This window comes from Aphis gossypii, chromosome 3 (genome assembly GCF_020184175.1).
Source record: "Aphis gossypii isolate Hap1 chromosome 3, ASM2018417v2, whole genome shotgun sequence".
Classification (NCBI taxonomy): Eukaryota; Metazoa; Arthropoda; class Insecta; order Hemiptera; family Aphididae; genus Aphis; species Aphis gossypii.
This window is the reverse complement of record NC_065532.1, coordinates 6,307,589-6,319,737: the sequence shown is the minus strand read 5'-3', so window position 1 is coordinate 6,319,737 and position 12,149 is coordinate 6,307,589. Positions and strand designations below refer to the sequence as shown.

Genomic DNA, 12,149 nt, shown 5'->3' with positions numbered 1-12,149 from the left:
AATACCAGCATTAGGTAACAGTTAACATTCAAATTTATAGGTAGTACTTATCTAGTTGATTTAATTTTGGATAATTAACATAGTATTGTACTTAAATTATTTGATAAGAGATTATTGAAGGTTCTTACCGAAAAAAATTGATATAAAAATTCAAATTTCATTACTTAATATTAAGTATGGACAAAGGTATATGAGATGGTATTAAATAATATGTTGAGAAACAACTTGGTTTTTATATGGAAAGTAATTTATAGTGACTACACTGGCTACAGTAATTGTAGTGCTGGGATATGCAGAGCTTATAATAGAAACAGAGAAACAGTTTGATTTTGTCTATTTATTCCTTAGATGCCAACTAAGAAAGAATTTTGTAAAATTTGGATTTTAATGAAGGATTCACACAAAGATATTTTGTTGTAATATGAGAAATTATTATATTTGGTTTATTAAGAATAGCCATTGGTTACCAAAAAAAAAACTAAGGTTTTAAGATTACAACTAGATCTACTTTGCTTCTCTATGCGCCTCAAAATAAGGTGATTCCAGAAAAAAAACACATTGCAAAATCAATATATTCATTGCTCAATGAAATCAATAAAGCAGTAATTTAGATAGTTTAATTTTTACCATTTTTATTTATTCGAGTAAAAATCATGGTTTTTATGGAGGTCCTGATTGGATTGAACAACTATTATTAGTGTTATTAAATATTTTTTATCCCAGATAAATTTAAAAGTTTTCTTATGATTGATGATTAACAAGTAGTGTCGTAGTGATACAAAGTTAAAAATCAAAACATTTTATGATTACTTAATAAATATAATACCTACTTAATATGAGTATACATAAAAAAAAAATAGCATTTTTGTAAAATAAATACATTCATCGACTCATCATACTGCTCAAAATTTAATAGATGAAATTTATGCTAACACAAATCTATTTTGTATTATTATTTTACTATAATCTCATAGAAACCCAGGAAATAATCAAGTAACCAAACTGTAATATGTTTCAAAGGTAGATACATTTATTAATTATTATAATTGTATAATATTTTTATGATAATGCAAATATTTGAGGTATTAAAATATTATAATTAATTTCTTTTTACCTTTATTACATAGATAAAATGTTATAGTATGTATTACAATATATTACAGAAGGCTTTTTTATACAAATACATGCTAGACATTCTGTGTATTATAGTAATCATTCTAGTTAATTGTATTTTCAATTGAAAATATTATTAGCTACCTATAGTATAATATGATATGAATCACTTTCAATAATTTTGTATATTAAGCTATATTGCCAAATTCACCAATAATTATACATTCGACCAGTGCACAATCATGGTGTTCACACAACTGGCATATTTGACAGGTTAGTTATGGATGGTAATAACTAATAAAGTATAATTTCCATCTTTAATACTTGTATTACCTACTAATATATTTTTATTAATGTATAATAAAATATACCTATATAACCTGTAAGAGTGTATGTGATTATATAAAATAGTAGTCTCATGTTTGGTACCTAATGTTATTATCATAAAAGGCTAACAAAGTGACCGTTTTTTTGGTCATTTTTATCAAAATGACTAACATTAAACATTCATTATAATTTATAATACTTATATTTTTAATGCACATTAAAATTGTAATACGGCGCTATGGGTATGCAATATTGATGCTTACGCGCATTTAATACAAAGTAAATCATAGGGTGTAAAACAGAAGTCGGCAACCTTTTTGGTGTCAAGGGCCAAAAAATAAAAAAAATTCACGGGCCATACTCCTTATTTTATTTACAGTTTATTTTTTTTTATCAACTAACATAATGTGGTATTCTGCACTTTTATAGTAATTAACCAATTATAAATTGTAATCACGGACTGCATAACATCGCTACACGGGCTGTGGATTACGACCCCTGGAGTAAGATATAACTTTTATTTGTAGACTTTGTAACCATACGTGAGAACAGTTGAGAATGACTGGATCATAAATGAAAGTAATGGGTGAATCTACGAACGAATCTTCATTTATAGGTATTAACCGTGTTAAACATGTAAATTATTGGATAGATTGATTAGGATATGTATTTCAAGATAAATTTAGCTGTTACCCAACGATATCTGATGGAGGATGTTGGCCAGGGCATTTGGTACATGGCTAGGGGTAAATTTTAGGACCCCAATCAAGGGGCGTAGAAAACTGGCCTATGCCAAATTTAAATTTTCTTTTAATTTAGATTTCATCAAATGTATTTGCCAACACATCTCGTAACATGTCTAGTAGATACCGGACCACATTATGCAGATGAATGTGCAAGTAATATGCGCAATATGTCAACTAGTATACTAGTAGTCATACACTCTTACATGAAATCTCAGATTATCATAATGTTGTTGTTATAATAATAATAATAATAATTATTGGCAATGTCAATATTTTTAAATAAACAAACGTACAATATTATATGAGCGTTGTACAGGCTAAAACACTATTTTTCCCCGTTTTTTATGTATTTACCTTCTACAAAAACGGATACGCATCACTATTATGGCTAATCCTGGAAACACATATTTTGTTTGTTAAAAATATATTTTTGAGTAAAGATTCATCTTTACATTTTATAAATAATAATATGTAGTATATAATAATATGTAAATGCAATATCGTGCTATGAAGTATGAACTCTAAAATCAACCCTAATTTTATTTTATAAAATAGTAACTTAAATTCATTAAAAAATTATTATTATAGATATATACATACACTGCAATAATATACATTTAATAATAATTTTAATTGTATGAGGAATTAAAGTCTACATAAATAACATAAAGTAAAAGATAATACATATATACAATTATTATAAGTATTATAAAAAATGAATAATACATGAACATATTTAAAAATTCATTTTTTTTCTTTGTTTTCTTAATGTATCTAATAAATTGTTTAATTGATCCTTACGGCTTAACGTGTCTCGTGAGTATGTATTTTGGTTGTAGGACTTATTTAAATAATTTGTATCAAATCCTACATCATCTTGCTGTCATCTATTTTGAATAATATTATGTGAATTTCTAAAACATAAAATAATCATTTAATATATGTGTATATTAAAATTGAAATTAAATTATATAGGTACAGTCATAAAAAATGATATAATCTATTTTGATTTTTAAGCTTGTTGTATGAGAAAATATGATAAATTATAAACATGTATATGATATATTTAAAACTAGAACTATATTTATTAGAATTAAATAATTAAATGATACATAACTATTTAATAATTACTTATTATTTGTTTTAACAATATTATAGATATAAAGTAGATAGATACTTTAAAATATACACATGAATATATAAATATACAAAATGTCTATACAAATATTTTATATGGCACCTACCTACTTGTTTTATATACAAGTTGTATGATGGATATATGTACAGCAATTTTACAACTTCTCATTTAAAAAAAAAACTATAATTATCTTACTTGCTTCCTTGACCATTTTTCAATAAATATGTATAAAAGCATGCTAACACGATGCCAACCACCTAAAAAGTATCAAGTTCTTAAGTACTTATAAGGCTATATACTATAACTGTATTGCAATATACATTGTAATATATAATATTTATTAAGTGATATATAAATTGTATGCTATAAAATATGTAAATAATACACTATATAATCTTGTTTATAGATTTATTCAATCGTTATAAGCATTAGAAACTAATGGAAAGAATATATATATATATATATATATAGAACATTTATTTATATCTTCTACTATGCATTTCATTTAATATATTAAAATAGTTAAGCAAATAATTAAAAACATCTTACAAAAGTAATGTTATAACTAAAATAGTAAAATATGTCTAGTAGACATTATTTACGCTTTTTGAATTACCTATCACTATAACAACTGCATTTTTTAAATTAAATTAATCAAACATTTTAAACTTTATAAAGCTTATGAAAAATGTAATGACTTTAACCTAACCTAACTCTGAGGGTGGTTTTGGATAGACAATAAAATTTAGTTTGTACCTTAGACAAGTAAAAATGAGAAAATTCAAGTACTTTTTACTTAAATAGAAAAAACAAACGAAAATGGGGATTTTTTATACTAAACCATTGGTAAATAAGTCAAGTTAATTTCTCAATTAAAAAAGATCAAAAATTTTTAGTCCCAATATTTTTTTTATAAGTATTTAAATATAAAATAAAAAAGTCGGCAAGTGGGTACCGCTCTGCTGTACATTTGGGGGTGGGGTGGACCTCGGACTAGGGTAGATTAAATTTGAATGCAATGATAAGTATCATTGTATACGAAAAACGATTCTGAACGGAGATGATTTGTCAGTCTATAATATATTATAATTAAATATTGTCATATATTCTATTTTGAAACAAATATTCCGATTTCATAAAAATTTAAAACTCAAACGCTCAAAACATTTTTCCTATAATGACTCTTAAAATTTTCTCTATAACTTTTTGAAGCAAAACTTATGGAAAACTTAGTGTTGAATTTTTTAACGTTAGATATAAATACAAACAATTTTATGAATTTTGAACTACAAAATAATTTGCAAATATTCATGATTTTGACGAATTTTTGTCAAAATTTGAACTTCAAATGCTAATAAAAAAAAATTGTGCCTATGTATTCTTATAATTTTTTAATCACTATAAGAATAACATATGAGGAACTTTGTATAAAATTTTCAAGTATTTTGATAGGGCCAAAAAAATTTTTCAGAAAATTTCAGTTGTCTATAAATAGCTCAAAAAAACTCAAAATATTTTGAAAATTAAATCATGTAAAGAAAATGCCAATCTAAATAACTGGTAAAATTTTCAAGTATCTACGACTTATACTTTTTGAATAATAACAAATATCAAAAATCGTTTGAGGCTAAATCGTTATTTAACGCGGTTTTGTAAAAATTTAAATTTCAAACACTCATAAAAATTTTTTGTCTGAAACCGGTAGAGTTTTTTTTACAGATATTTGAAGAAAAATTTATGCAGAACCTTGTACCAAATTTTCAAAACTTAGTTATAAAAAAAAAAATTTTATGATTTTTCAACTTAAAAATTACTTGCAAATTTTCGCGTTTTCGACAGATTTCGTAAAAATTTGAACTAAAAACGCTTATTAAAAATAATTGTGACTAACGATTTTTAATTTTTTTTAGCCACAATAAAAACAACTCATAAGGAACCTTGTATTAAATTTTCAAAACTTTTTGGTCATCCAAAAATTTTTTATTGACACTTTAAAAAAAATTTCTCAAAAAAATCAAAAATTTCAGTGGTCTATAAATAACTCAAAAAAAGTCAAAATTTTTTGAAAATTTAACTGTATACAGATACCACTGACATTAATATTTGGTGAAAATTTCAAGTATTTTTAGTAATTAGTTTTTGAATTATAACCATAAAAAAAAATCGATTTGGTCGAAAACTGGTTTTGCCTAAAAATTGCCGTTTTTCCGTCATTTTTTTTTTTTTGTTTTTCTCGATTTTTTTGAAAACTGTTGGAAAATGTTAACTTTTTACCTTTATAATGCACCAAGGATATTCAATTTTACATCGGAAACCACCCCCATAGTTTGAAATTGGAGCAATATTTCGACTAGTTATGCTGTACACAGACATAAAAAAAAAAAAAAAAAAAAAAAAAAAACACACACCATTGTAAAATCAATACATTCATCACTTCGTTCAGAATCTAATATAACCAGAAAACCCAAATTATTGAAATTCTTACAACATTGAATATTCACTAGAAAAGTTTTGTTGCAATTTTAAAACGAATAACCAAGGATAATTTCAGTTGAAATGTTCAAAAAAATTAAAAATTATTATTTAAATTATGTAATAAATATATTAGGCAACTCATTTTGAACTATTTATAAGTTTGTCAATTTTTTTAACTTTTTTCTTATCCATATTGATAAAAAATTATTAAGTTTATAAAAATTCTTGAAAATGTATTGTAACATTCATAAGTTTTTCATACTGAATCCACATAAATTATACAGAATATATTTAGAAAATTATTTTTATAGAAATTTAGGTTGCAAATTTGAACGAAATTACTTATTTAAACGATAAATAATTATAAATCATTTTAAAACATTATTTGTGAAAACTTAAAACTCTTTTGTATATTATATAATTATGAATTTCACTATAAACATTACGCAAAAAAATTTTTGATTTATTCATATCCTGAATTTATTTTTGATGTTTTATAGTATTTACAGAAAGATACAATTATATTTATGTAATAATTAAATACTATGTTATCTGTTATGATAAATTTCTACATTATTCAAATCTAACACAATGGTACCCACTTGCCTACCTTTTAAAAAATTAAATACAGTAGATAACCTTTGAAGAATCTTAAATTAAGTTCTCAATCTTTTTTTTCAAAAAAATGTTTTTATACTTAAATAAAAAAATCAATAAAAAAAAGCAAATATTTGTAAAAAAATAGCATCAAACCAAAATATAGTATTCCAACAATTTATTTTTGTTTTTCCTAATTATTTTAAAAAGTATTGAGAATTTTTAGAATCTATTTTTAGTTTCTAAAAGTACTAACTAGATCCAGTTAGCTACTAAAATCAATGCTTAAAATTTAAGATTAAATAATTTTCTTTATCACAAAACGTTTATACAAAATAAAGTATCCACTTAAGTAATACTAGTAATAGGTATATAGTTTTACATCTGTCATTATCACATGGTATAGGTAAATAATTAATAGCTGTTAAAAAAAAGTGTAAAAAAAATTCAAGAATAGTTTATTAGTATGTAAATGTACCAATTGAATACCTATTAATTTTTATTTATGTAGTAACTTTTTCAGTATTTTATTTTTATTAGTGGAATCAAATGAAGAGTTGCAAAATATAATAACTATATATTTAAATAAATAATTTAAAAAATTTTAAGTTCATATAGGTAATTTAAGTAAATTATTATAATGATTTTTTTTTTATAATCGAATATTAATTGTAGTTTTTTATAGCTCATAGTATTTAAAACATTTGAATTACCTGGAAAAGACCAAATGCCAAGGCAATATACATGAGCATGGCTAATCTAGCTTTCACTCTATTGTTTAATCCATTATAACATCCTTTTTGATAAATAATTCTTTCATCGAATAAATTCCTGCATAATGCACCTAATTCAACTGGTAAATTTTGACAACATGAAACAGGAACTAAATTTTCTGGGAATATTATAGACCAATCTCTAGGTGTATCAACTCCACAACATTCTAGCTATAATTAATTATAAACAACTTAAATTAAACATTTTTATAATAAGCACTCATTCAGTTTAATTTAATAGTTTATCTATTACTTATCTTACCTATATCAATTGATTTATTATTTATTTTGATATGATAGGTAGCTACTTTAATATATTCAATTAATCAGCTAATAAAACATATCAATGTATGTAGAAGAAATGAAAACAATCGATCATACACTATTTATGTATATAAATTGCACAAATTAATTTAAGTACATTGAATTACGTTATAGGTTTGAATAAACTTTTAAAGTTTTGGATAAGATTTGTACTCAAACCTTAGGGTGAGAAGTACTACTATTTAAAATAAATGAACATACTTTTCGTTGAACTGTAGACCACGATTGCCGATGAGTTTCATCAAACGAATATTTTCCCATGGACGTTTTTAGAGAAAATCTCAAATCATTATTAAAATTTTCTTTGGATACTGATGACATAATAGATAATAATACTTCAATTACTAGAACCGCTATTAAAATTAATGTAAACTATAAACAAATATAATATTTAATTGTTATTTATTTATATTTAATATTAATATAACTAGTTGATAATTGTTAACATATTTACTGACCACTATTGATAAATTGAAATTTTGTTTGTTAATGCAATAAAATCCAAATATACTGGATACTATGATACATATACCTAATATAATAAATAATATTGGTGGAGCTATAATTGAAGCATTTAAGTAATTTGAAAAACGTCCCAAATCTACAATAACGATGATCCCAGTTACTATTAAAGCAACTCCTGTAATCTAAAAATATAAATAGATATTTTAAATATTATGAATTTTAGGAAACATATTTTATTTACATATTATTTAGTAGTATTTAAAATAATTTACCCCATATATCACATTAAAGATGTATAACAAATATTTTACAACATTAATACTTCCAGATTCCATTATATAATCTTCACAAATAGTTTACCTATGTATTCCTGAAATTGATTTACATAATCATTTACATAACATAATGTATCTATAAGGAAATACATACAATACTTTGTGTGTCTATGTGTAAATTTCTAAGTAAAAAATACTATATAGTTCTAAATGAATAATATTCTTAAGTTACCTCTAATAATGTATACAAAACATTTAAATCAAACAGGTAATTTTTTTTAACTTTTTAAAAGATTGTAAAAATTCATTAATAATTATATATATATATATTTTATTTGTGCGTCGTTTGTTATAAAATTTAATAATATAAGTGTGCCTAGTTGAAACGACACGATTCGAATAATGTACAAACAAAAATAAATTCGAGGGAAGAATATAAAGTACATCAACGTGTGCTATATTTATAAGGTGATTGACACATTTTTGATGTGTTAATATATGTATAACATATTATAATATAAGCCTATAGGTAGGCTGTATTAAACATTTATTATTCTTTTTTAACACCAGTTGTCTAGGTGATAGTAACCATACACACGTATGTAACATAAATATCTACGTTATAAAGAAAAAAAAAGGAAGTCAATAATATTAAGTTGAATAATTTTGTTATGTTAAAACAGGTCAACTGCACTTGAAATTGTTTTCTTATTCAGTAAGAGCTCTAAAAGAATTGTATTATCTTAAAATAAGCTATAATATGTTCAAAGTAGTTTATATATAACACCATTTTTGAGATTATGCGTAATGTCTTTTACTGGTTACCTATACATGCAAAATACAGCTAGTAGTATTTCAATGTACTATGTAGTATGTACATAATTTAAATATTTTGTCATGATTTAATGGTAAATGGTTGGTTGAGTATCCAGGAAAGCAGATTTAAAAAAAAAACAAGAACATAGGTTGCATTAATAATCGGTGAATGTTGATGATAAACACGATTTAAAAATAGTCGCTGTATGTAGTACTTATATGAAATTAGAAATAAGTAGGTACTTATAGTACAAAATGAAAAATATGCAATTTACCTACATATTATATAAATGTGTTTGAATTTCACAAAGGATTTTTGTAACTTCGCTTCTCCTAGCTAGACCACGAACATTTAAAATTTAAATTAATGCTTACCTAGCTCTCCTACATAAAAGAAACGTATAGATTTGTTTTTTTAATAATTTTATATTATAAACATTTTTTATTTAAAACAATGGATCTCTAATATGGTAGTTACAAAGTTCTAGCACCCCGTAATCCCCATAAATAGGTATTTATATCATCTCTATAAAAACAAATTGTTTTGACAATGAATATAAGTTTCTTAATTCTTACATAGGTTGCTGCTTACACATTGGCAACTATTTGCCACATCGAATACATATCCGACACTTGTTACAGTTTAATGTTTATACATATAATTTAACATATAGGTAGTTATACAACCATAGGCGATGGCAGAAACACGAAGAAAAGGTACATCGGGCACCTACTCGAATACCTAAATAGAAAAAGTTATTTGTGATATCGCCACTGAAAACAAAACAACCTCAATAATACCAAAAAACTTAGAAAAGATATAACCATCAGGTGGATACCTAATAACTCGGGAATAATAGGTAATGAAATAGCCGATATCCAATGAGCAAGTCTCGATTTCTATCAATAATCACGAAACTCCTTTAATTTAAAAAATGTCCTTTATGGCTATATGATGACTAAAATGAAAGATACGTCAAAGAGCTCCTACACAATATACCAAACATGCGGAACAACTGAACTATTTGTTAAGGGGCCGCCAACATTCGTTTTCTTTGTCTATCTCCCACGTAATATAAGAACAAAGATGTTTCGTATTTCCACGATTACGACTCTCTGGTTCAGTTTAGGTCCAAGGCACCTAGGTATACCTATTGTATATTTTATAAAGAAGAATATTTATTGTGCTTTAACCTGGTGGATTTTTAATATTTACATTTTTCATAATTAATACAAACATGTTTTAATTAAAATTAAAATTTCCAATTATTTTTCACTTATTCAAAAACATAAATATTAAAAATCTATCCGGTCAATGCAAAGGAAATATTCTTCTCTATAAAATATACACTAGGCGCCTTTACCCGATTGTGGAAATACGAAATACCTTTGTTCCTATATTATATGAGAAATAGATAGAGAAAACAAATGTTGGTGGTGGCCCCTAAAACACATACCTATAATAACCGACTGCTAAAAGTATAATCAAAACCAGATTGATCACAAAATATCATATAACCTTTACATTGCACTCGGACCGATTTATAAACAAAAATGTATAGGTACCTACATGATTATTTTTTATTATTTTTTAAGCAAATAAAATTTTATAATCTTACATAAAAACATTGTTGTAATCTAGTTGTTTACTTAATCAATTTGTAATATTCCATGTAACTTACGACCTTTGTTATTGATGTTAAATTTATTTTACAATCAATAAAAATAGAACAATTTGTTTCAATCTTCAAATTCAGTCAAGCTGAATAATGGATGTAACAAAGCGCATAGGTAATATATTAATTTCTAGTAATCAAATCGAATTGAAATAAAACATTACCTACACTTTGCAATTAATTATATAAAAAGTCTAATATCCACTCTCTTTACAGGTGACAGGTCTATGCAGTAACTAATAAACTGAATAAAAATACAATTATTTACACTATAATTATTATGATTAGATAGGTATGTAAAATTGTCAATTGAAATAGTTTCAATAGCGTATTAATGTATAATAGGTATAATCAATTAGCTGATTTTGAAATTAAAAAGTTATATCAATACCTAAATTAGTTAAATCATAACAAAAGCAACTTTAACTAATTTCCCGATATTCACAATATAACATTTTTGAGTTCCAAAAGTTTAATTTAATCTTCAAGGATATTGTATATAATTAGTGCATTCCTATTTCCTAGCAGTCTTTTAAACAGAACCCAGAAGTTTTTAACCATTATACCCATAGACCTATTAGATAATAGGTCTAAGATTATACCTAGGTATAAGCATGGCTAAATTTAGCTATACCTATAAGGCTACATAGCTATTAGATATAGATAATATTATTATCATAAATGATATATAATTAATAATTATTAATATAATATATAAATAACAACTAATAATACGGCGATTGTGTAGGTAGTGTTCAAATTTCAACGACCTGTTAACTTTTTCAATGATACATTTTTTCGGGTTTACAGTTTACACTTTACTGTAGTACAATTTAAAGAATACTTGTACTTTCTCCTAAGTTAACAATAACTTCATTTATATATTATAATTTAGTGTTCTTATAATAATATGTACATACATAATACACGGGTTTAATTTAATACACATTTAAACTTCATTAAAAAAAACTTAAGGTGTTTATTTTTCAGTCTTTAAAGTCTACAGTTTTTTGTGCTTTTCTATATGTTCTATTATTTTTTTTATGACGTATGAGATTTTTACTTTTATTTTACTTATAGTAATAATACATACGGGGAATAAGGTTACTGCCTTTGTGACCTTGTGGTCGGTAAAGGTATTAATTATGTATGGTCACCTAAGTTATTATGTATGGAAATATTACATAACATATAACGACCTAAAATCATGCACCCGCCAATCCAAGCAATGGAATGACCTATATTATATTACATTCCACTTTGTTTAACATGTCACTATATTTTAAATTTTTCTTACTTTGCAAATAAATAATAGCCAATTTGTATATATTTATATTAATTCATGACTATTTCTAAACTTAACTACAGGTGTATTTAGAGAGATAAGTCGATCATTAAAATGTATATTGTGTAGCATCAAAGAA

General features: G+C 24.4%; 1 protein-coding gene across 3 annotated transcripts; it reads right to left on the bottom strand.

Moving 5' to 3' along the window:
- Positions 1 to 2,714: 2,714 nt before the first annotated feature.
- On the bottom strand, positions 2,715 to 8,663 carry LOC114123793 (tetraspanin-9-like). Of its 3 annotated transcripts, none has more exons than XM_050204477.1 (7): positions 8,388 to 8,663; positions 8,231 to 8,328; positions 7,952 to 8,140; positions 7,695 to 7,865; positions 7,110 to 7,340; positions 3,435 to 3,581; positions 2,715 to 3,100 (listed from the first exon to the last, which is right to left on the bottom strand). In XM_050204477.1, exons 2-6 carry the CDS (start codon positions 8,291 to 8,293, stop codon positions 3,516 to 3,518), a joined length of 720 nt encoding a protein of 239 aa, XP_050060434.1. In that variant the 5' UTR covers positions 8,294 to 8,328; positions 8,388 to 8,663; the 3' UTR covers positions 2,715 to 3,100; positions 3,435 to 3,515. The 3 variants fall into 3 exon arrangements, with proteins under 3 accessions (XP_050060434.1, XP_027842685.1, XP_050060433.1); XM_027986884.2 differs by having other exon boundaries at positions 2,722 to 3,100; positions 3,431 to 3,581; positions 8,388 to 8,661; XM_050204476.1 differs by having other exon boundaries at positions 2,722 to 3,100; positions 3,431 to 3,581; positions 8,466 to 8,661.
- Between the last annotated feature and the right edge of the window lie 3,486 nt (positions 8,664 to 12,149).

Coding starts and splice junctions, on each gene's coding strand:
- LOC114123793 (XM_050204477.1), bottom strand. CDS start 8,293: ATGGAATCTGGAAGTATTAATGTTGTAAAATATTTGTTATACATCTTT. Junction 7,866..7,951: donor ATTTCAATTTATCAATAGTG/GTCAGTAAATAT, acceptor ATTTGTTTATAG/TTTACATTAATTTTAATAGC. Junction 3,582..7,109: donor TGGCATTTGGTCTTTTCCAG/GTAATTCAAATG, acceptor GATACTTTTTAG/GTGGTTGGCATCGTGTTAGC.